This window comes from Notolabrus celidotus, chromosome 11 (genome assembly GCF_009762535.1).
Source record: "Notolabrus celidotus isolate fNotCel1 chromosome 11, fNotCel1.pri, whole genome shotgun sequence".
NCBI classification, from domain to species: domain Eukaryota; kingdom Metazoa; phylum Chordata; class Actinopteri; order Labriformes; family Labridae; genus Notolabrus; species Notolabrus celidotus.
This window is the reverse complement of record NC_048282.1, coordinates 34,598,514-34,620,962: the sequence shown is the minus strand read 5'-3', so window position 1 is coordinate 34,620,962 and position 22,449 is coordinate 34,598,514. Positions and strand designations below refer to the sequence as shown.

Sequence of the window (22,449 nt, the reverse complement as noted above, 5' to 3'; positions counted from 1 at the left end):
ACCTAAACAGCCCTTGTTTACATTTTTCACAGCAAATATCCACAGTGAGTGGCATGTCTTGAAAGAACTATGTTCAGGACTAAATTTCAAAGATATGAGGTGGCCAGTAGGGGGCACCAGATTTCACTCAGAGGTAAAACTCTCCTCTGAAGCTTTAATGAATTTTCCCTGTTCCCAAAATGTGTTTACATCCCACAAATCAACAGAGGAGGAAAATAAAAATTACTTTCCACATTTGTCAAACCGCAAGCATTGATCATAACTATAAATCAAATCTGCATCATAAAGAGAGGAGGAGTCATCAACATGTGGGCGTGGGAGTGAACGGAAAACACAGAAAGATCAAGAGGGGATGTTATTTACGATGAGCACAACAAAGGAAAAAATCCCATCCACTCAGTGTTCAGGGTTGTGAAAGGGGTTGTTGTTTTTAATGTGAGGAAGACTGATGGGAGGTTGAAAGCAAAGACCATCCCAAAGGAGAAATGTGTGTGCACTGAGAAGTTAATGTAGGAAAAGCTCTGCAGGTGTGAGAAGATGGAACATTTTGGTAAATAGAGAAGGAGATTACTCCAAAACTAGAGTGCAAAGGTCAGTGACACAGAGTATACCATTTCTGACATATGGAATATCAAGTGCTTAATTCATCTTGCAAGAGACTGTGCAACAAGTAGTATGTACAAATATTTTTAAACAGTGTCAGGCCAAGAACATGATCCTGATTATGAAGTGATGCTCTTTCTTTTTAAAGGCTAATTTTCAGAAACAGACTTTTTTAAAAAATGAAACTATTTGAAAAAATAAGTAACAAAAACATTGAATAGAATAAGAAAGGTTGTTGTTTTTACACTTTTTTGAATAAAAATCAAGTTTGCAAAATTGGATCGTCTCATTTAAATGACAGAAAAAGTGACATACTAACACACACACACATTTCAAGACAGTCTTTGTGTTCTCGCCACCTTCAGACCTTTCCCTCTGGGACGCCATATTTCTTGGCTGCTTGAAAGTTTAATGTCTGTGCTGCATTGATAACCATTATCTTAAATTCAGCATCATGACTCCGCCTCAGTCGGGGAAGAACAACTCCTACTTTTCTGACACCTTCACTGTCACTTTGTCTATCACTGTGTCTCTCCATCTTTCATCCCCCTGGTGCTGTAGTTATAATAATAATAATAATAAATGAAATAAGAATAAATACAATTATTAGTAATAGTAATAATACATAAATAAATACAATTAATGATGATAATCTTTATTTATAGAGCTTTTCAAATTCTGCATATAGTGCATGTACCATTACTATTAAAATACAAATATTATGACATATCAATAATTTGAAAAAATTACAATAGTAAAACAAAACTTTAAAAAAGATAGTTGTGAATGTATTCCAAAAAAAAGACTTATATTAGTGTGAATACTGTACATTGTAACCATAGACTGTATAAAATATGGACGTAGTATCCGTGACGTCACCCATCTGTTCCTGAGAGCTGTTTTGAAGCAAATCGACGGCAGCAGCCATATTGGTAATGCGGAACTCAACTAGGCAGAGTGTGACGTAGTGTGAGTCTCTCTTAGCCAATGGCTGTGTGTTCCCGACCGGGAGTCACGTCAGTCATGTCCTTATTTGGGCAAAACTCATAATCTTAATATCTTCTGAACCGTCACGGTAGAAAAAAATTCACCCCCGTACAGTGTGTGCCATTAGAGAGATTAGCGTTGTAGGGCCAAGACGTTTTTTGAACCAGGCTGTAAACATGTTTATTAATGCTGCAAAGATCGTCTTTTTCCCATTCATATCTATGTGGTTTCCGGTGTTTCTGCAGCCAGCCTCAAGCGGATTCTAGATGTATTGCAGTTTATAGCACTTCCTCATTGGCTTCATCGTTTGAGACCAGAGTTTGCCGCTTGATTGTAACGTGTAAAATAAAGACATTTAACTCCAGACAAATTGCAGAGTTCTGATGAAAAGTTGCAGTTTTAACCCCAGTTTACCCAGAGTATCAAAGGAGCACCTTTAATCCTTCACCATGTCACCAACCTTTCTTGCATGATGAATTAAAAACAAGTCTTCATGAGTCTAAATGAGTGACTCATTTGGAGAGCTAAAATGTCTCTCAACAGATCAGATGTGATAAATGTAACATATGGTTTCTTTGTTAGTCAGTCTTGTTTCTGTCTGCTGCTGCAGTCATGATGAAACTATTCTTGTGGGTTGAGGTTTTGACCTTGTTAGGCTGAAGTTGTCTGCAAGAGCGCACTGTGAAGAAACTCTGCCTGTGGTTGGAGGTGAAAGACGACCGAGTCTGTGTTCTTTCTTTGAGTTAGAAGAAAAGGTGGTCAAAAGCACAGAATGGACAGAATGGTCCCTCCTCTGCGTGCCTCAGCGTGGGCTGAAGATTTTCCAGTCAGATTAACAGCTACACATGAAATCATCTGTTTTTAAAACAGGAAAGTGTCATGTTAATTTGCAGGGTGTGAGCAGCAGGATGAGACGGGACCAGCAGTTTGTGATGATAATGAATGTTCATCAATTCAATACTCATCCCTCTCTCCTTCTTCCTCAGGTACCAGATGGCAGCAGAGGAAGGCAACGCAGAGAAGAAGAAAGGGGTAGGTGTCTAATTTAATGCAATGAAGAAGTATGATGTTAAAATCCTGCATTTAAAAGTTCTAATCTCAAAGTTTTCAGGTGGATGCATGTTAGTTAAGCTCTGAACTTGTGAGCAGAGTTGTGATTGAGTCTCTGGGGAAAGTCTGCATTCAGAGATTGCTGTCACAGACTGTGAGCACTGTCGACACTTCCTCTTACAAAAGGAAACTCACACATCTCTCAGCTGTGGTTTGATCTGAAGCTGTCGGCTGTTTCCTGCAGTGTCTGCTGTCTTCTGTGACTAAAAAAGGAGAGATCAATGACTACAAGATCATGTAGATGCAAGATCTCTGTTAGGGTGAGATCCAAAAACACACCTTGCAACTAAGTTATGAGTGACAGCAAAGAAAGCTGAATAGAGATCTCCTGAAAAGTTTACCTTGAATTGCAGAAATGGTAAAGTGGCAGTACTAGCAGGGAAAACTCAAAGTACCTCAAGTATGACCTCATCGTGGTGCACGCGTATTTTCATACTTGCAAGCACAACTGTTTATGCACATGCTTCCATTTGAGGCTGAAACTCTTTCATCACAGACATGAATCTTCAGTGAGACATCTCAAGTCTTGTTTCTAAACACCCCGGCAGTAAAAGCAGGCGAGCCGTATCAGCCTGTGCTGTCATGCAGCAGCAGTGGTAACAGGATGCCTCTGTCCCACCTGATCTGTGTGGGAGGGAGTGTTAGAAAGCAGACTGTTCAGAGGGTGCAGGTTCAGAACACTTCTTGACAGGCTCGGGTAGGTGTGGTGCTCTCTCTCTTTTTACTCAGTTTGATCTTCTTTAAAAGCATTTCTTGGTTTTCTGTAGTTGAAACTTGAAGAACTTTTAAAGATTACTCAGATTCTGTGACTTTGTGCTTTTAAAACTGTCTTTCATTCTTAGTGAAAATGTTTGTTCCTCTTTTATGAACATGGTTACTTCACTGTTACTTTTGATGCAGATATTCTAACTTTGACAATCTCTTGTGATGTTGCACGTTACAATTTCAGCCAGGTTAGCAGCATGGTTCTGCAGATGGTAATGTTAGAATTACAGACAGCATCTATTGAAAGGATTTCCTTGAAATGGTGCAGACATTCATGCTCCTCAGAGGATAAATCCATACTACTTAAGCCTTGAATTGATTTTTCCTCTGGCGCCGCCGTGAACTCAGAATCTATCTGTTAGATACAGGGACTTCGGTTTCTAATCATCAAACTGGTGACCTTCCCAACAGCTTCCTGTTGAGAATGTCTTTGTATCAATGTCTCACGTTAAACACAGATGCTGTGAACTTGGGAAACAGTCACCACGACATTTGTCTGCTTTTGTTTTTGTTAGTTTTTGGGTCATTTTGCGTCTCATTAAAGGGATGAGCGTGGGTGATGATGCATGCAACAAAGAGCTAAGGTTAGAGTCGCACTCTTGGCTGCTGTGATGAGGACTCTAGCCTCTCTGTACAGGACAGGGCGTGCTTCAACAGCTGAAACCGCCTGCAGGTGTGAATCTAAATATGCATTTGAGACAGCAAGTGTAAATGGAGACAATGCAACTTCACACAGCGTTTATCAGAAGTGTATAACACCAAATATAGGCATGCTAACGCTGAACTTGACACGTAAATGTGGTCAGAATTTGACCTGATAAACCTCAGCTAAGTACATGCATAGAACTGCAACGCTTACATGCAAAGAGGCCAGACTCCTAAAGCTGCAAACATGGCTTTAATCTCTGATTCTGCACTACTCAACGCATATTTCTTCTTGATACTAAAGTCCGCTCTTACAAAGTAGCTACTTTCCCTGCAGTATGCATGTAATTAGGGCTTACTTCTTTGTCATAACAGTGTGCTTCGGACCTTGATCCTCTTGCAAATCCAACGGTGTAAGTTTGTAATGCAGAATTTGAATGACATGTTCGCCTTACAGGCACTAAACTCCATACGCCTCTCTTTGCAGATCAGGTCAAACGGAAGATTAATGAGGGTAACCCCCAATTTACACAGGATGCGCTGCGTTCTGTTACGGCTGTGCACACGTTTGGAATGTAGCGCTAGCTCAGAGCAGGAAGGATCAGCTGGGTCCAGTATAGAGAGAACTACATACAAACAGGTTACAGAGCCTTTCTGTGGTTGAATCATTTGGAGAGTATTCCATTACTTCTGTGCTTTAATCATCACTGAGTATGCTGCAGAACTACAAAGTTTCCATCTTGCAGGTTTAGATAATAATAATAATAATAATACATTTTATTTATAAAAGTGCTTTAAAAGATTCTCCAAGACACTTTACAGGAAAATAAATTGTACAATAGAAAGGCAAAAGGAAAACGGTGCAAAAAAACAAAACAAACAAAAATCAACATTTATAGGTTAAAAGCCAGTCCGGATTTTAATGTATTGAGTGAGGGAGAGAATCTGAGGTGTTGGGGGAGAGAGTTCCAGAGGGTGGGGGCAGCGACAGAGAAGGTCCTGCCCCCCCAGGTTTAGTGAGAGGGTTTGGTGAGACAGGTGAGGAGGTTGGCATGGGTGGAGCGGAGGTTGCGGGAGGGATTGTATGGCTGCAGAAGGTCGGGGAGGTAGGAGGGAGCTAGATGATGGAGGGCTTTATAGGTGATGAGGAGGATCTTGTACTGTATTCTTGAGGTGATGGGAAGCCAATGGAGGTTCTGAAGGACTGGGGTGATGTGGTCTCTGGAGCAGGAGTGAGTGAGGAGGCGTGCAGCTGAGTTTAATATGAATAATTCTGCTCCCTTTTGTCGTCCTGTTACCTTCTGACACAGTTATCTTGAAATCCTGTTGTAGTCGACCTGGATCACTGATATGTGGCTGTTTGTAGCTTACAACCATAATCTGAGTATTTCTGATCTATATGATCTTTAAACGGTCAGGAGTCCATATATGGTGTTTAATTTTGAAATTGGCAGATGTTGCATGCGATCCTCGTGCCTGACTTCCTGTCCAGGTTGTTCTTTTCTGTGCAGATTGACGCGTGCGGGGCGTGGGCTCCATCAAAAAAAATACTCTAGGGGCGCTGGTGGCCTAGCGGTCTAAGCGCCCCACATACAGAGGCTATATCCCTCGTTGCATAGGTTGCTGGTTCGACTCCTGACCGCTACTATATACTGCATGTCTTCCCCCCTCTCTACTCCCCCCATTTTCCTGTCTCTCTTCAGCGTATCCTGTGTAAATTGGGGGTCATAAAGACCAAAGAAATGTACTGGTGAGCAAATTAATGAACCCATCTGATTGTAGTGGAGCATCCTGGATTCTTTTTGGACACTGCTCTTTTTAATCATTGTTATAGAATCATGTGAACTCAGCAGATGATGTTGTGCTCTCATTTGTACTTTTGGAAGAACTCTGTGGAGGTTTTCTTTCTTGTAACTCATATAAAATATTAGCGGACGTGCTCTGCATCATTTTGAGAACAAAAAGCAAACAGAGGAAGAGACAGTGGAGAGAGTTGGAGGTCTTACTTGGGGGAGCCTCTAAGAGAAACATGAGAAACATGAGAGTGATATCAGTCAACAGGCTTATCAGTGGTCTTTGTTAATCCAGGGTTAGTCTCTGTCATCCTCTGTTGGAGTCTCCAGCCCTCTCTGCTTTTACCTTCTTTCTCATTTCCTGGACATATTTTCCCTCACAGTCCGACCGACCCACCGACCGGCCGTCTCTGTTTCTGATTTTCTCTCCCTCCCCGCCCCCTCACCCCCCCCCCTCTGTTTCCTCCCCTCTGTGTTGTAGGGGGTGGGCTTGTTACTTCATGCTGATCTGATCACTTCTCAAGTCTTTCACATCTGGGACAGCTTGTAGCGTTTCCAGCCGGCCAGCAGACACACACACACACCCTCCTCTCTCACACACACACACACCGCCAACTGGACAGCCGGGTCTCCAGCCGCTCTTCAGGTTTTGAACTCTCTTACTTTTTGCAGCTTTGTCCTGAAGTTTTTCCAGCTCGCTCTCTCCCTGCTGTGTCTCCTGTAGATCCAGGTTTACAGGCGTGCATGCTGAGCCACTCTCAGCTCTTTGTCTTTTCCTTTATTTCTCTCTCTCTTCCCCTTCTCTCCTTTTTCCTCCTCATGTAGGTTACAGTATTTGGATCGCTGACATGTTATTTAACTTCTCTGTGTGTGTGTGTAGATGTTATATTTAGCATCAGAGTTTGAGTCTATTGAGTTTCATTCAGCAGTTGTTGGATCGGATGGCGTGAGTCCAGCATTGATGGAATTCATTGAGCAAACTAAAACCAGATTTAGAGAGCAGCTCACGTCCCTCAGTGGGAGTCCTCTCTGACAAAGCTTTAGAAAAAGTGAGTCATCAGATGTAAACTGTCTGATGGACTGTTAGTGTTTCCTGCTCTCCTCCTGACTTTGTTTGAATCCTCATGAATCTGAAGTCTTTCTTAAATCTGTATGATCTGTGAAGTAAACTTTGGCTCTGAGTCGATGAAGCCATTAAGTTAGCATCAGGAAATGATAGACGGCTTAACTTCTGTGTGAAGGTGTGTTCAATACGTCATCTCATGAGTTTTGGGAGGTTTCATTACAGTTTTTCTGCCATTAACACTCAGCTAATTCATAATCAGTTCTTTATTGATTGTGTCAGTGACAAATGTAAACAAAACAGGATGTGTTTGTTTGAATGTGAAGAAGCTGTCAACGACGAGTGGATCTGTTGTATCTTCAGTTTTAGTCGACAGATATTGAAATGGCAACTATTTCTAATAATCCCTGAAGTCTTGTTCAAACTTTATACATTTCCAGCCTTAAAAAAATCAAGAATTTTATTATTTTATTAGAGTTTTTAAGAGTTAACTAAATATATTGGGAATGTAAAAAAAAAAAATACTTGGTAGACTTATTTTGCTAAATTTGGGTGGGACATTTTTGACTTTTTTTTTTTTTTTTTTTGTCATGGTGAATTTATTGAATTTTCCATTCAGACAAAGATCAAATACAACAAAGACAATACAGAAATATAAAGAGAAAACCAAACAAAGTTAGATAGCTTCCATTCACAGGACAGCCAAGGGGAAATGAATATTGTAAAACAAACACGAGAAACACAAAAATAAAAATAGTACAGACTATAAAAGTGACAATAACTCAACTTTATTTATAAAGAACCTTTCATACATAAAAACATGCAAATGCCCAAAGTGCTTCACAGAATAACAGAGAGACAGCAAACAACAGCAATGGTACAATTATAAAAAAATCATGATTATGAATAAAATACTTAAAAAAATAAATAAAATCAACACAGTAAAATTAATAAAATAAGAGTGGAAAGAAAAGTTAAAAATAAGGTAGAGTTAACAAGATCAGATGAACACAAGAAATAAACAGATAAATAAATATTTTTTTAATTAATTAAGATAAATCAGTGTTAAAACAATGATTAAAATAATAATAAATAACAATAAAGAGGAGAAATCTATAAATAAATAACATTAAAATAAATTAAAAAGTGCACCAGATCAGAGTTTGTGTTTATACAAAGCCACGCCCCTTTTCATGCATGAAGTGGCATATTTGACATTTTCAAACTAAGTGTGCAATAATGCCAAAAAAAAAAATGTCTTTATTTTGGGGGATTTTGCAGGCATTGATAATAGATTATAGTTTGCACTCCTTAAAAAATGTGTAAAGAAAAAACAAACCAATCAACATCAGGGTTTGTAAGAGTCTTGTGATGTTTTAGCTCGCTCTTCTTAACGGTTTGTTAGATGTCCCTAATGTGGTAAAACATTGTGCCACTTCAAAAGACCAGTTTTTATGTGTTTTAAACCTCCTTCCTGCTTTTTAGAAAAGTGTACATGGACTTCTAGTCAGTCAGAGACCTTTGAGTTAACATAAGAGAGTAATTGTTGAGAGATGGACGAGTGTGTTTTTGTCTTTATTGATCGGCCAGCTGAAGAGAGACAGGAAATGTAGGAAGTAGAGAGCGGGGGAAGACGTGCAGCAAAGGGTCATGACTGTGAGTAGAACCAGTGACGATGGGAAGGAAGGCCTATTGTCCTTCAGAGCAGCCAGATAATCCCAGATTACAGATTACTGAATGTTCATGTCGTATTGTTTGGAGTTAAATAACTGATGATCATTTCTTCTTCTCCACAGGTTGCAGAGCCTCTGCCCTCTACACTGCGCAGCGGGAACCTGAGTGTTTTAAAGAAACGTTGGGAGCAACAGCAGCAGAAGCCAAGCATCAGAGCTCCACCTAAAGCTTCACCCTGCAGCCCTGCAGCCCCTCAGACCTCCACCAGTCTGTCAGCAGGCCTTAAATCCAGACCCACACCCACACCACAGATCCAGGACAAGTCAGACACCTTAAAAACCACCACCACCACCACCACGTACGCTGAAGACCAGACTCCTGAGCTGGAGACGCAGGTTCCCTCTGAGACCAGCTCCAACCACATACAGTCGGCCCCGCCCGAGGATCTGACTGACATGGAGGAGAAGCCCAGCAGAGAGGCGGAGGAGCAGGAGAGAGCGGCCGCCGAAGTGCCCGAATCAGAGAAACCCAGCATTCCTCTGAACAGCCTGAAGATGATGTTTGAGAAGGGCGAGAATCTGACCGACCAGGTGAGTCTCTTAAGATGCTTTCACACATGACATCCTGACGCTTTCAAGAGAACTGCAGGGCATTTAAGTTCTGGAGTTGTCTCTCATACCGAACCTAAAAGTAGAGGACATATTGGCTCTCTCATTTAATTTCAAATTCATGGAGTTACAGCAGCAAACAAGAAGGTGTACAGTCCAAGAATTTCAACAAGAATATATATAGAAAAAAAATGTCCATCAGAGACGACAGCTTGGCCATAATTCTCCTGTCAGCCACCACCTCCACAGGGTTCAGGACTGAGCTGGCCTTCTTCCCCAGTTAGCTCAGTCCTGCTCTCCTGTATCCTGTCCGCCCACAGCAGGTGAAATCCTTCCAATGTGGCGTTCGTGTCCGGTGTTAGCTCTGTTAGCATGATGCCACTCTGCCAGTACTCCCTCTGGTGCTGGGTTAGCTCGTCCCCCTTATTGTAGATAGATCTTACATTCCCCATAATGGTGGGTGGAAGGACAGGTCCATGTCGTCTTTTCTTAGCTTGCACCTCAGTCCCAGCACGTCATCCTTGCCTCCTTCTCCTCAGCTCACAGGGAACATCGGGCCTGGCATCGTTTAGCATCTCTGGACACACACAGGAACAAAAAGAGTAAACACACCACTGCAAACGTAGCCAGTTTGGTGTCTATGGTCAACAAATGAGTCATTAAAAGTCATGACAGGCTCCAAATACAAAGAGAACTAAACAGATATGAAAAAAGAGAGCTGCTGCAACAAGCAGCCACTCGAGCGGCGCTAAGGGGGAGGAGTCTTCTGTAATAGGGACTCAATCACTATAAAGAGCTTAACACAACACAAACTCATCAGTAGAAAACATGGCGATCAGAAAAGAGTATAAATCAGAAACACCCTCTTACTCGGAGGCTGGCATGAAAACTCTGCTCAAAGTTTTCCTTCTGGAAAATGTTGGGAAATTCTCCTGGCATCCTCAGCATGTGTGAAAGGAGCTCTACTGTCGTGTCGCGACAGGATCACATTCCTTCAAATGAAGTGATTTAAGATTTGTTGTTCCTTTTTTTTATGAGTTTGATCATGTCAGAAGGAACATCTGGATATTTTTGTGTGTGTGTACGTTACACAACAAACATCAGGTGAGAGACAAGGGGCATTTAAATCAGCAGTGAGTGTCAGAAGCAGAATGTGTTTCCTTCTGTCTTTGTGATCGCCTCAAGATTACTTAGCATCTGCTTTTCATTTAGTAACCACTACTGCTCATAACTATCGACACATTTAGTCATTTTTCAAGCTAATACTGGAAGCATTTAAGGATCAGAGCGTTACAAAAAGGCTGAATCTGATCTGTGATGTCAGGTCCTAACTTTTGTGGGTGTGTGATTTCTGCTCCTTCAGCTCTGACATTTAACAACAGAGATGTTCAAAGTAATGAGCTGTAAGTTGACGGTCTGAGGAGTGAAACAGAAACAGAACGAAGTCCTGATTAGTTTCAGTTTAAGTAAAAACAATCGGCTTGTTCTCAAAGAGGTCAGATCCCTGCAGTGCGGGCGTACTGTGAGTCACATGGTGCAGCTTCCCTTCACCATCCTTCACCTCAGCACACACACACACACACACACACACACACACACACACACACGCTCAGCTGACTCGCACATCCTCTGGATAAGCACCAGTAACTCGAGCCCTCCTTCATACCCCTGCAGGCTGCTAATTGTTTTTTGTTGAGCATAAAAGTCGGGTCCTTTAACGTCCAGTCATGCATCTCCTCCAGGCGTGTAAAATGTAAAGTGCTCGTACTCGAGGTGTGGCGTGTTAACAACAGCCACGCTGTGTTTCCTCCGCACAGAGCGCTCTCTTATGACAGGAAGAGAACTTTACAACGCTTCAAGAAGGAAACTGATGAAGCATTATTCTGTGTTTAAATCAACTACTACGAGAGTCGGCACCACAAAGCGGTGTATTTAATCAATTCACTACAAGTATTAGATGTAATGTAACCAATTTGTTATACAGTGAGGAAGTGCTGTTGTCACATTTCTTATATTAACAATGGATCACAAGACTATGTATGTGAAAGCAGCTCATTTATAGCCATGTGACCTCACGCCACACATGTCTTTAAGTCTTATTGGATCATTTGTTTTATTACATGCTCCTTTAGCTTCTTTAAAAACCCTCGAGTGCAACCTGCTGAGCATCAAACACGAGACAGGAAGTGAGTTAAGTTTATTTATAGAGAACTTCACACAGACTGAAGTCACAAAGTGCTTTACAAAGACAAAACATGCAGAAAAATGAACAAGATGGAAGAAACAGGCGACATGAGAGGAGCTCCCAGATACAACAATCAGCTATAGTGCATCTAAATATGTAGGATATTAAAGGATAGTTGAGATTTGAACAGATTTTGAATCCACAAGCCTGTGAGTCAGTGTGAGATATTTGGATTTAAAAGCAACATGGAGCCAGTGAAGGGACTGAAGTACAGGAGTGATATGACACCGTTGTTTAGCCATGCAGCATCCTGTATTGACTGCAGAGTGGACATGCTAAATGAAGAGAAAGAGGAAGAAGTGCAATAATCGATACAGGATGAGATGTATCAGCATCTCAAGTTCAGAGGTTGGAACAAGACGTCTTCATTTACTATGACTTCTTAAATGGAAGTAACCTGAACCCAGAGAGCTAAACATTAAAGTGACCAGCAGCTTAGAGATGCTCTCACCAGCTCTGGATTGCAGGACAAGATGTTTCTCCACTTCCCCCTATCAGAGATGTTCGGGGGTCCAGTAGCTCCTCAGGCTGCTCTCACATCTGTGCCCACTAACTTCCCCAATCTCAAGACCAGCCTGAGACTGACACTAAGGTTTTTGCCACAGTGTCAACAGGCAGAGGAGAGTACTTTCTGTGGATTGATTGGTTTATACCAATCGGAAGCATTCTAATATGTTCCATTCTATTCTCACGTTTTTGCCACCGTGTCAACAGGCTTGGGGGACTACTTCCTGTGGATTCTAATCAGATCCAGTCCATTCCATTCCGTGCTATTCTATTCTATCTCATTCAATTCTCAAGTTTTTGCCACAGTGTCAACAGGCTGAAGGGACTACTTCCTGTGGACTGATTTGATATGCCATGTTTGATCAGGTTGTCCCAAGCATTTATTTGATGTTGAGAATTAATCACCACTCCTATGGTGTTTTGACCAATCAGAAGCATTCTAATAGTTTCCATTCCATTCTCACGTTTTTGCCACAGTGTCAACAGGCAGAGGGGACTACTTTCTGTGGATGGATTGATTTATACCAATCGGAAGCATTCTAATATGTTGCATTGCGTTCTCTTACGTTCAATTCCATTCTGTTCCATTCTATTCTCACGTTTTTGCCACCGTGTCAACAGGCTGAAGGGTCTACTTCCTGTGGACTGATTTGATATGCCATGTTTGATCAGGTTGTCCCAAGCATTTTATTTGATGTTGAGAATTAATCACCACTCCTATGGTGTTTTGACCAATCAGAAGCATTCTAATCGTTTCCATTCCATTCTCACGTTTTTGCCACAGTGTCAACAGGCTGAAGGGACTACTTCCTGTGGATTGATTTGATATGCCGTGTGTGATCAGGTCGTCTCAAGCATTGCTTATGATGTTGAGAATGAATCACAATCATTATGGGGTGTTGACCAATCAGACGCATTATATTCGTTTCCATTCCATTCTCACGTTTTTGCCACAGTGTCAACAGGCTAAGGGGACTACTTTCTTTGGATTGATTTGATATGCTGTGTGTGATCAGGTCGTCTCAAGCATTGCTTTTGATGATTTAATCACCACTGTTATGAGTTTTGGCCAATCAGAAGCATCCTATTCTATCCCATTCAATTCTTATGTTTTTGCCACAGTGTGAACAGGCAGAGGAGGGAATGTGACAGACTTATTCCAGCTGATTGATTTGATGTGACGCTCTCGTTCATTCTTGTTACTGTTATTCAGTTTGAAGACTGTAGAGTCAAAAGAAACTTAAAAGCAAACGCTCCACTCTCTCTGATTTCATCGTTCTGCCTCTTTAAACATCGTCCTGAAATCTGCAGCTCGTTGGAGAAGTTCAGTGAGCAGATAACAGCTTCACTCTCCTAATAACTCAGAGCCAATCCCCCGCAGCAAACAACCACTCCTTGAATATTTCCTGCTCGTCCGTCCCTTTTTTAAATTGAAGACTTTATGAGCTGGAACATGTTTTTTTTTTCCTGCTGTCAGGTCTGCCAGATAAACAGGCTGAAACATTTCCCCCCTATCACCAATCAATCTTTGTCTTTAGAGGGCGAGGAGGTTGCTAAGTGTCTTTTTTTTTCAAGTCGACAAACCCTATAGAAGGATTAAAAGAAAGCAATGTTAAATGTTTTATATTACAAAGACTGAGTTATTTCTTATAACAGTGAAGCTCTGTGGTGGTAAACCGCTAAAACCAGCCGTCTGAAGGTCACAGAAATCCCCTAAAGCTCACTGCTGAACATGCAAGTGTAAAAATATGAAGCTGTGTTTATAGAGGGAGATGCATACTGAATTACATAGCTTGTATCGCTTGTGCAGCTTTGTAAGAAAATCCATCTTCTTATGTGACTCAATAATGCACCTCCAAAACTTAAGAACAGTCCTTTAACAAATGTTACTGGATTCATGCTTTTCAAAGGGCTCCCAAGTATTTACAGGAGCAGGACTGTCTCTCAAACAGAGCCAGTACTCATCCTAATGAACAAACATGTTTCCCAGTGTGGTCCACAGATGTGCTTCTGCAAAGATGAATGAGATGCATCAAGCTTTGGGTTCCTAGAAAATACTTTAAACCGCAGAAAATACTCTGATACTTTTAAAAGTATTTTAGTAATGGGATGTGTTTATGCATCTAGAGTTCCCCAGATGTATTCTTCCAGTCTGTTGTGGTTTTGTTAAGTCTTGTAGGATCCAGCACCAACAAAGGAGTGTCTCTTTACAAAAAAGAAACCTGATGATGTTAAAAAGAAGTGCTGCTCAAACAGAAAATCTTTGTTTTTCCACTTTGTTGACCTCTGACGTGGCCTTCCTAAGAAGTGAGATCAGGCAGCGCTGCGGGGAGTTTGGAGGATTTGGAGTCTTTTATTGTGTCATCGACTAAAGGCTGAATTCTTTGGTGAGATCCTCGCAGAGTAATAAAGAACCTTTACAGTCCTGCAGACACAGAGTTGAGGGGTTTTGTACAATAGTGTCCACTGTATAGTCGAGGCCGAGTCTTCTGCTTCTCTTTGTGAAGCCTTGCAGAGCAGATGATGTCATGGTACAGACTGGGGGGGTGGGTTCATGACTGCAGACAGCTGATCTGCGCTCTGAGGCTCTTCAGACCGTCTCCCCTAAAGCCATCAGAGCCCCCCGAACTCCCCTCCCACCTCATCAATCACTTCTGTTGTCCACTTCTCCTCTGCTCCTCAGCTCTCAGTCCATCTCTTCTGTTTTCTCTCAGCACTCCCTTTACCTCCTCTTCATTCTTCTACACATCCTCAAAGACCTTGAACCTCCACTGTCTCCTTTCACGAGTGTCTCCAAGGATGTTAAAGTCAGACTTCCATGAACATTTCTGTGCACATTAATCCCCGAAGAAATGATCCCAGTGACTTTTCAAATCTTCTGACTCTCCCCTTGAACCGCTTCCATGAGGTTCACATGTGTGATGCAGAGTGTAATGAATCAAACAACTTCTTTATGGATCACCAAGACATTTGCTACAGACATTTCCGTCTCCCTCAGGGTGAACTGTCTGCTTTTATCTAGAGCTTTTCACAACCAATTAGCAAATGTGTGCTAATATGCAAAACACTTGGAGAGAACAAGGCAAAGTTTACACTTACATGTGAGTAGCATGGATTGTATAAAACATGGACGTAGTCTCTGTGATGAAGAGGCATTTTGAAGCCCATGGATGGAAGTCTTAATGGTAGAAAAGCTGACTCTTACAAACCTTCAATTAATCTAGAAGGTTGGAGGTGACAATTAACGGCCTCACAAACGGCTACACTGCGCCCATCTGTCCCTCATTATTCAAATATATGCATCACTCTCAGCCTTAATGTAATTAAAACAAAGAGCCCCCCCCCCCTTTACAGTATTTGCAATTAAAAATTGAGCTATGTAGACCAACACAGTTTTTGTATCGGCCTGTAAATCTGTTTATTTCTTGGCCTTTGGAGCAAGCCTCTAGTGGACACTTGAGGAACTGCACTTTTGGAACTTTCACTTGCTTTTTCAAAAGCTGCTTGACTGTAGCAAGCAATAAGACATTAAAGTTTTATGAATAGTGCAACAGAGACACACTTATGTCCCCACAAAGTCTACCACCATTGGTCCCAAACACGCATAGTTTAAAACCTCCCCAATAGAATATCTGCATACCAAAGTAAGAACAATAACAGGACTTTAAAACAACACTTTTTCATTGAGGAATATGCAACTCATTAAAACTGAAGTCTGTTGTCTCCTTACCCACAATTCCAAGCAGCTGTCCCAACACACCCGCCTGCAGGATGCTGCAGTAATATGTAAGCATTTACAGCAGCTGTGCACAAACAGTCTTAAAGGGCTGCTACTGTAGGATGGCTGAAGGCTAGAGCTGAAACAAAGAGTCAGTCAGAGGAAGTAAAAGTTGCAGAAGGAGATTTTGATGTCACCTTCCCAGTACTGAGAGTTTCTGTCAGGAAGCTCTCAGTATGTTTTCTCAAGATCAAGAAGAAGTTACGTCAAAATAACAAACCCGGTTCCCCTTAATGGATTAGTTTGATTATCTTGAGACAGAAAAGCTTGTTCCCTCCTGATAGAAGGATCATGTTCTGGTGATCTAGAAAACAAAAAATCATCTGTTAAGTTGAGATCTTGAGAAAACAGCTGGAATTAACTCTATCACATAAATATGGAGTAAATTAAACCAGTAGTAGTGATGGAGTGACAAAAACAAGACATTTAAAGGTAGAACTTGGACTTCAAAAACAGGGAGGCCATTTTTATGCTGTTTTCTAGTTCAGACATATGAAAGTTCATCATTTAATCCAGAAACTTCTGGTGGATTTATCAGAAATGGGAGCAATCTTTCAAAGCACACACTCTTTATAAACATATCTGCCTCCAGCCCATGTTTGGATAACCCCCTCTCCATTAAGCCCCCTCGCTGGGCGGGCGGAGCATGCAGCCATCAGGCACTCTGAAATTAATTGACCCTCAACCTCTTTTCGGAACAAATCCCTCCCTCCTGCACACCAACACACCCACAGAGCGGCTCCTCCCTCCGTCTTTTCCTCCCACTGTCCCCCCCTGCACCAGCTGCTCCACCACCTCCCCTCCTGTCCCACCCTGTACGCCCCCTCCTCTTTATTCTGCGACTGTGTGGACCGTGACACAGTAAAAAAGAACAAAACCAGCCGCACACGCACAGATGGATAAAGGGGGGTTACACCGTGGCACACTTTGACCCCCCCCCCCCCCTCCTTCTATGATCCCTACCTTCATCCGGCCGCACCCCCTTTTTTGAACACCTGCTCCCTGTCGCCTTTATGTTCCCAGTTTACGTTCCCTCCTCCTCCCCTAAACCATCTCCAGAGGCTCTCCCACATCTCCCCCGGTTAGACGCCAGATCGGGCTGCTCTGCTCAGTCTGAACCTCTCTTCTCTGCTGGATTAACTCATTTGCTCTCTGGATTTGCTTCACTTCCATCTCTCTGCTCACTCTTCGATCCCGTATGGCCTTTTTCCTTCCTCTTCCTGCACAGGAGGTAACTATGGTGTTTCATTCATTCGGATTCCCTTGCTTTCTTTGTCTGGCCTCTGAACAGGCAGCGGCTTCATCTCCCCGAGACAGACCGTCGACTTTTACTTTCTCTCTCTGTTTTTATATTTGACTTCTCTGTTAGAGCGGCTGAAAGAGTCCATTCAGGCGACCCGGCTGCAGTGAAAACAGTCTCTCAAAGACTGCTTCATTGGTGAACTTTATCAGTAGCTGCTTTCAACTTTGTCGGCTCACTTTAAGCTGAGAAACTGCACCGCTCTGGTCGGGTGTATCACCTTATTTAAAGCCTCTTAAAGGCGTCTAACTCATGCTGTGGATTCCTCTCTTCTGTCTTTGTTTTTGTGAGGGTATTGTCTTTTATGAACTGGAGTTCTGTGTGTGTGTCTGTGTGTATGTGTGTGTGTGTGATAAATTCAGGGACAGGGTGGAGTCGTTAAAGGAACTGCAAGTCAGCCCGTCTGTCTAAAAGAGAGCTATAATAGTATCAGGATTAGCCGCAGATTCTTTGTCTGATCCAGCCTCCCAAGACCTCATTTGGACCGGCTGCTTGTTTACATCCTGCTAACCCTCTGTGCATGTTTACCCCCCTCATGTACAGACACACACATGCATACAAAACCAGTCTCAGACACCCCCTCCTCTTCAAAGCTGCACCCATGGTCTCTGGAAGATAATCCACCCTTGGGGATAAAACCGTCATTACCATCATGATGATGGTTTCTTTTGTGTCTCTGATGCCAGACACGAGCCCACAAACACACCGAGTCCTCGTTTGTGTCTGTGCACACGTTAAGTTCCAAAACCAGTGTGTGATGTCAAAGGTATGAATTATTTATGGCTTCATGCTGACTCAGACTTTCAGATGTAAAGACTGACCGTCACATGACATCATCTGAGAGGGTTCGACTCTGCTGATCAGAGCGTAACATCCTTGCTTGGGGGTTTTAAAATGTGAGAACCATGGAGCCTAAAACTGCTTCAAACAGTATTTTTGATAATGAAATAGGATCAAATGATTACCAGTGTTTTAACGACGTCCCCTAGTCTACAACTCGGCTCAACACAGCTGTACCCCTCCCAGCTTTACAGAGTGTTTGTAGCATCTTTTATTTTATAGTTCTAGTTTTACAGCGATGACTTTAAAGAGCAGGTTCCTCTCACTGCTGTTAAAACTTGATTTGTTTTAGCCACATAAGCTCTTAAAACTCACTGAACAAGACCGACTCGGCATCAGACAGAGGACAGACAGATACCTGAGCTCAGAGGTTCTCTAAGTGGGTTCAAAAGATGATGTCCAAAACATTTAAAATGTCATATTTTATCAATTTATGTCAAAATATGATTGAAAAAACGGTTAAAATTTGAGGTAAATCCATGCAAAGACAAATGCTTCATCAGTTTTCTGCTTTTCTTTGTTTCCACATGAACCTCTGAGTGGATTACGACAGATTAACAAAAGCATAAATTGCAGCAGGTTAATTTCCAGCAGCACAGGAAACACGGCCAGTTTGAGACTCACCTGTGCGTTCACTTACTAAATAGTCCAGTCACTGCTTCATGTATTCTGTCTCTGGACTTTTTGTTTGAGTGTTGGGCTCATGTCTGGTTTTTGATTGGTCTGTTAGTTCTTCCCTGCAGCTGTGAGCAACGTTTGACCACCTTGAGGGACATAGGGGGTCTATGAGTCTACGGCACCATGTTTTCGGGGCTCACAAGCTAACACGTTTCAAAACCCTTGCCCTAGCTGGTTAACATAGTGGAGCCTTTGGAAGCTAAAACACAAACCTGTCCCTTAAGAGTTGGTGGAGACCAAAAACTGAGGGCGTTGGTGTCCATTAGGTTAACAGAAAGCTTTACCCTTAGATGGATGATAAAGTTGCTTCTTATCTGCTGGACGTGTAAAAAAACAACCTGTTATCTCTTCCTGAACTTTCAATTTGTGTCGACTTTGGCGCCCCCTGTGGACAAAGTGTCTTGTCTTTTTACGAGTATTTGTCTGTGTTTTTTGGGAATAGATCCCATCATGCTGCAAACAATCACTCGGTGTGAGTATTTGTTGTGAAAATCACCCTGTCCGACTTATACTCCGTAGCAGCGATCAGTCGTTAACTATCTAGGAATACTGGATCTAGTCGCTGATGATCTAGTTGCTGCTTTTAAGTCATGTAGAAGCATCAGTGTAAATTATAGCCTGTTTCATGACCACTCCTCACAGGAGCTCCAAGTTGATCTTTTAGTGTCAAAACTTCTTGTGGAGACCCCTTGTGGCCATTAATCAGTCCTTGTTCGATTCTAGATATTCTTACAATCTTAAACTCTGGTAAATCAAACTAAACATACTGTTTGAAACCAGTTTCCTTTGTCTGTATAGATGTTGAAGAAATGAGTGCTGTTACAGGGATACGAACACTACCTATAGAATGTCTAACCCATCCTCTATCAGCCCCTTTAAAGAGGCCAGAAGGATATAATTCATACTAGGCTTCATATTGTTTTAAGACGGCTGGAATATAAATGTTTTCTGGAATGTTTCTTCAACTCAAAGAAAAGGTGAATCTCCAGAATATTTCAGCTGTAGCTTCTTGTTAATGAAGGAATCTGACGAGCACTGGAACAGTGAGGCTCATGTTTTTGTTGTTTCTGTAAACTGTGTCACTTTGAAGCACGGAGGAGAAAGATATCAGGCGTATTTCTTATTACAGGGTCCAGATTTCACAAAGCAGACAGTGTGATGAAGTGTTTGAAACATTTAGCTGGAGGAATTTATTTAAGCAATCCCTGATGAGCATCAACTTGTCTGAACTATGCACGATATCTGTCAGCTTTCGCCTCCTCGGTTCTGCTTTGTCTCCTCTTTTTTCTACCTGCTGAAGCCTGCAGAGACTCTGTGGGCAGAGCAGGTGAAGCTTCGTCAGGCGTGTGAGCCAAGAGCATCACAGTCGTGATCTGACCTGTTGTGTAAGCTGTAATTCAATTGATGGGAGGAAGGCGAAGTGTGTCCTCGAGCTGCTTGCAGAGTTGTTTCAGCTGGGTCGTGTTGCTGCAGGAGAGTTTGGACTTGATGGCTAATGAAGGAGCTACAGAACATATCTGAATATTAAACTTAATGAAGGAGCTACAGAACATATCTGAATATTAAACTTAATGAAGGAGCTACAGAACATATCTGAATATTAAAGCTGCTCTTATTTTGAAGGGGTTCAAGCAGCGGACTCTTTCTTTTTTTTTTTTTTTTACATTTTACATATCCTTTATTATAACATAATAAGAACATACAGAAAAATAGGTTTGGTCCATGAAAAAGTCTGAGGATTGAAATAAACTACGGCCACTCCCCCTCCCCTTCCCTCCCTCCCCTCCCAGTGACGTGTTTTACATCCCTCAGGTTCCCACCCCTTGTTTTTAATTTTGCCCCCATTCAAACCCAGGTTAGTGTATTCTTGGAATCAGGCCATGAAACTGACACACGCTAAAGTTTCAGCCAGGACACTCGTCTTAAACTTCGACAGGGAAACAACCATCAAACTTAAAAAGGAGGCGTCAGGTTCTCAGTTAGTGTCGCATGAAGCTACGACTCAACAGAGCTCGATTAAGTGTTTATGGCTTCTCTGCACACGTTGAAATACACAAAAACTAAAAGCAGATTTTGCCCAGCCTGCAGGAACATCAATGTTGTTACATTTGTGTCCTGTAGATCAGCTGGTTTGTCAAATGATGTGATGCCATCTTCATGTTGCAGAGAGCTAAATCACTGTGCTCTGCAAAGCGGGCTGATTAATAATATAAATACTGCTTCAACTATCTGAGCATAGACAAAGAGATAAGAAAAACATCTGTCAGGATAAGAGATACAATTTCACTTCACATCCATCTTCAGTTTATTTCTGCTCAGTATTTACAAAACTATATAGACTAGAGGTACTCATACTAGCTACTTCCTTGATATTCTGTACTAGCTAACAAGACAAGTACTGATATAATACATGTTTCAAAACAAGAATCATTAATAAAAAAAAGAAAGACCAAACTTCATACTAAATGCCACCATCAACGAAAGATGTAGTTTGTCAAGTCAACTTTATTTATATAGCACATTTAAAAACAACCAGTGTTGGCCAAAGTGCTTTACAAGGTACAGAGTACATGAAGACAACAATAAACAACAACATAACAGGATATTACTGTCCTCTTCAAGAGGAGAAGGCCAAAGATAAGAGATGTGTCTTCAACAAAGATTTAAACATTCAACAGTGGGGGGCCGATCTTAATTGGAGTGGCAAGCCATTCCAGAGCTTGGGGGCCGCTGCTGCAAAGGCTCGGACCCCCTGGGTTTTAAGGCGACTCTTAGGCACATCCAGGAGCAGCTGGTTTGTTGACCTCAGTGCTCAAGCTGGGTTATGATTGAACATGGAGAGGATCAGCCAGATGAAAGTGTCAATAACTCAACTTTTAACAACACATTAACAATATTTCAAAAAACGCTTTCTTCCACCTCAAAAACATCGCCCGTCTCCGCCCCTCCCTAAAACTCTCATCCACACCTTCATCACCTCAAGACTCCATTATTGCAATAGCATCCTCTACGGTACACCCAACACCCTCCTCAACAAATTACAATACATACAAAACTCAGCTGCACGCCTCCTCACTCACTCCCGCTCCAGAGACCACATCACCCCAGTCCTCCAGAACCTCCATTGGCTTCCCATCCCCTCAAGAATACAGTACAAGATCCTCCTCATCACCTACAAAGCCCTCCACAATCTAGCTCCCTCCTACTTCACCGACCTTCTGCAGCCATATAATCCCTCCCGCAACCTCCGCTCCACCAACGCCAACCTCCTCACCCGTCTCACCAAACCCAAGCACCGAACCTGCGGGGACAGGGCCTTCTCTGTCGCTGCCCCCACCCTCTGGAACTCTCTCCCCCAACACCTCAGATTCTCTCCCTCACTCAATACATTCAAATCCGGACTCAAAACCCACCTTTTTACATAGGCTTTAAAACTATAATTGATTGATTTTTTTCTTGTTTTGTTTTATTTTGCTGCCTTGCTTTTCTTTGATTTTCTATTGTATAATTTTATTTTCCTGTAAAGCGCTTGGAGAATCTTTTAAAGCACTTTTATAAATATAATGTATTATTATTATTTATTATTAATAATAATTTCAACCGAACGCTGATTCTTACATTTTTTGAAATAGTTGTTGTTGTTATTTTGTCTGTCTTGAATTCCCCCCCTCTGGGCCAGGGGCGCACATTCATCTGCATTACATGAAAACACAAGTGATCATTGTTGGAGTCGTTCAGGCCTTCATTACAGCGACTTCACACATGACATGCCAATAAAACCCTCTTTTTTGAAAACATATCTGCTGTCAAAGCTGCAATAAAATTAATAATAATTGAAGGAAAGTAAAATTTA

General features: G+C 41.9%; 1 protein-coding gene across 4 annotated transcripts in view; it reads left to right on the top strand.

Moving 5' to 3' along the window:
- lima1a (LIM domain and actin binding 1a) overlaps positions 1 to 22,449 on the top strand; it is a 50,226-nt gene that overhangs the window by 15,526 nt on the left and 12,251 nt on the right. For all 4 annotated transcript variants that reach the window (XM_034694969.1, XM_034694966.1, XM_034694967.1 and 1 more), the window contains exons 3-4: positions 2,577 to 2,622; positions 8,763 to 9,230. In XM_034694969.1, the coding sequence (XP_034550860.1) occupies positions 2,577 to 2,622; positions 8,763 to 9,230 (514 nt within the window). The remainder of the gene's footprint in view (positions 1 to 2,576; positions 2,623 to 8,762; positions 9,231 to 22,449) is intronic.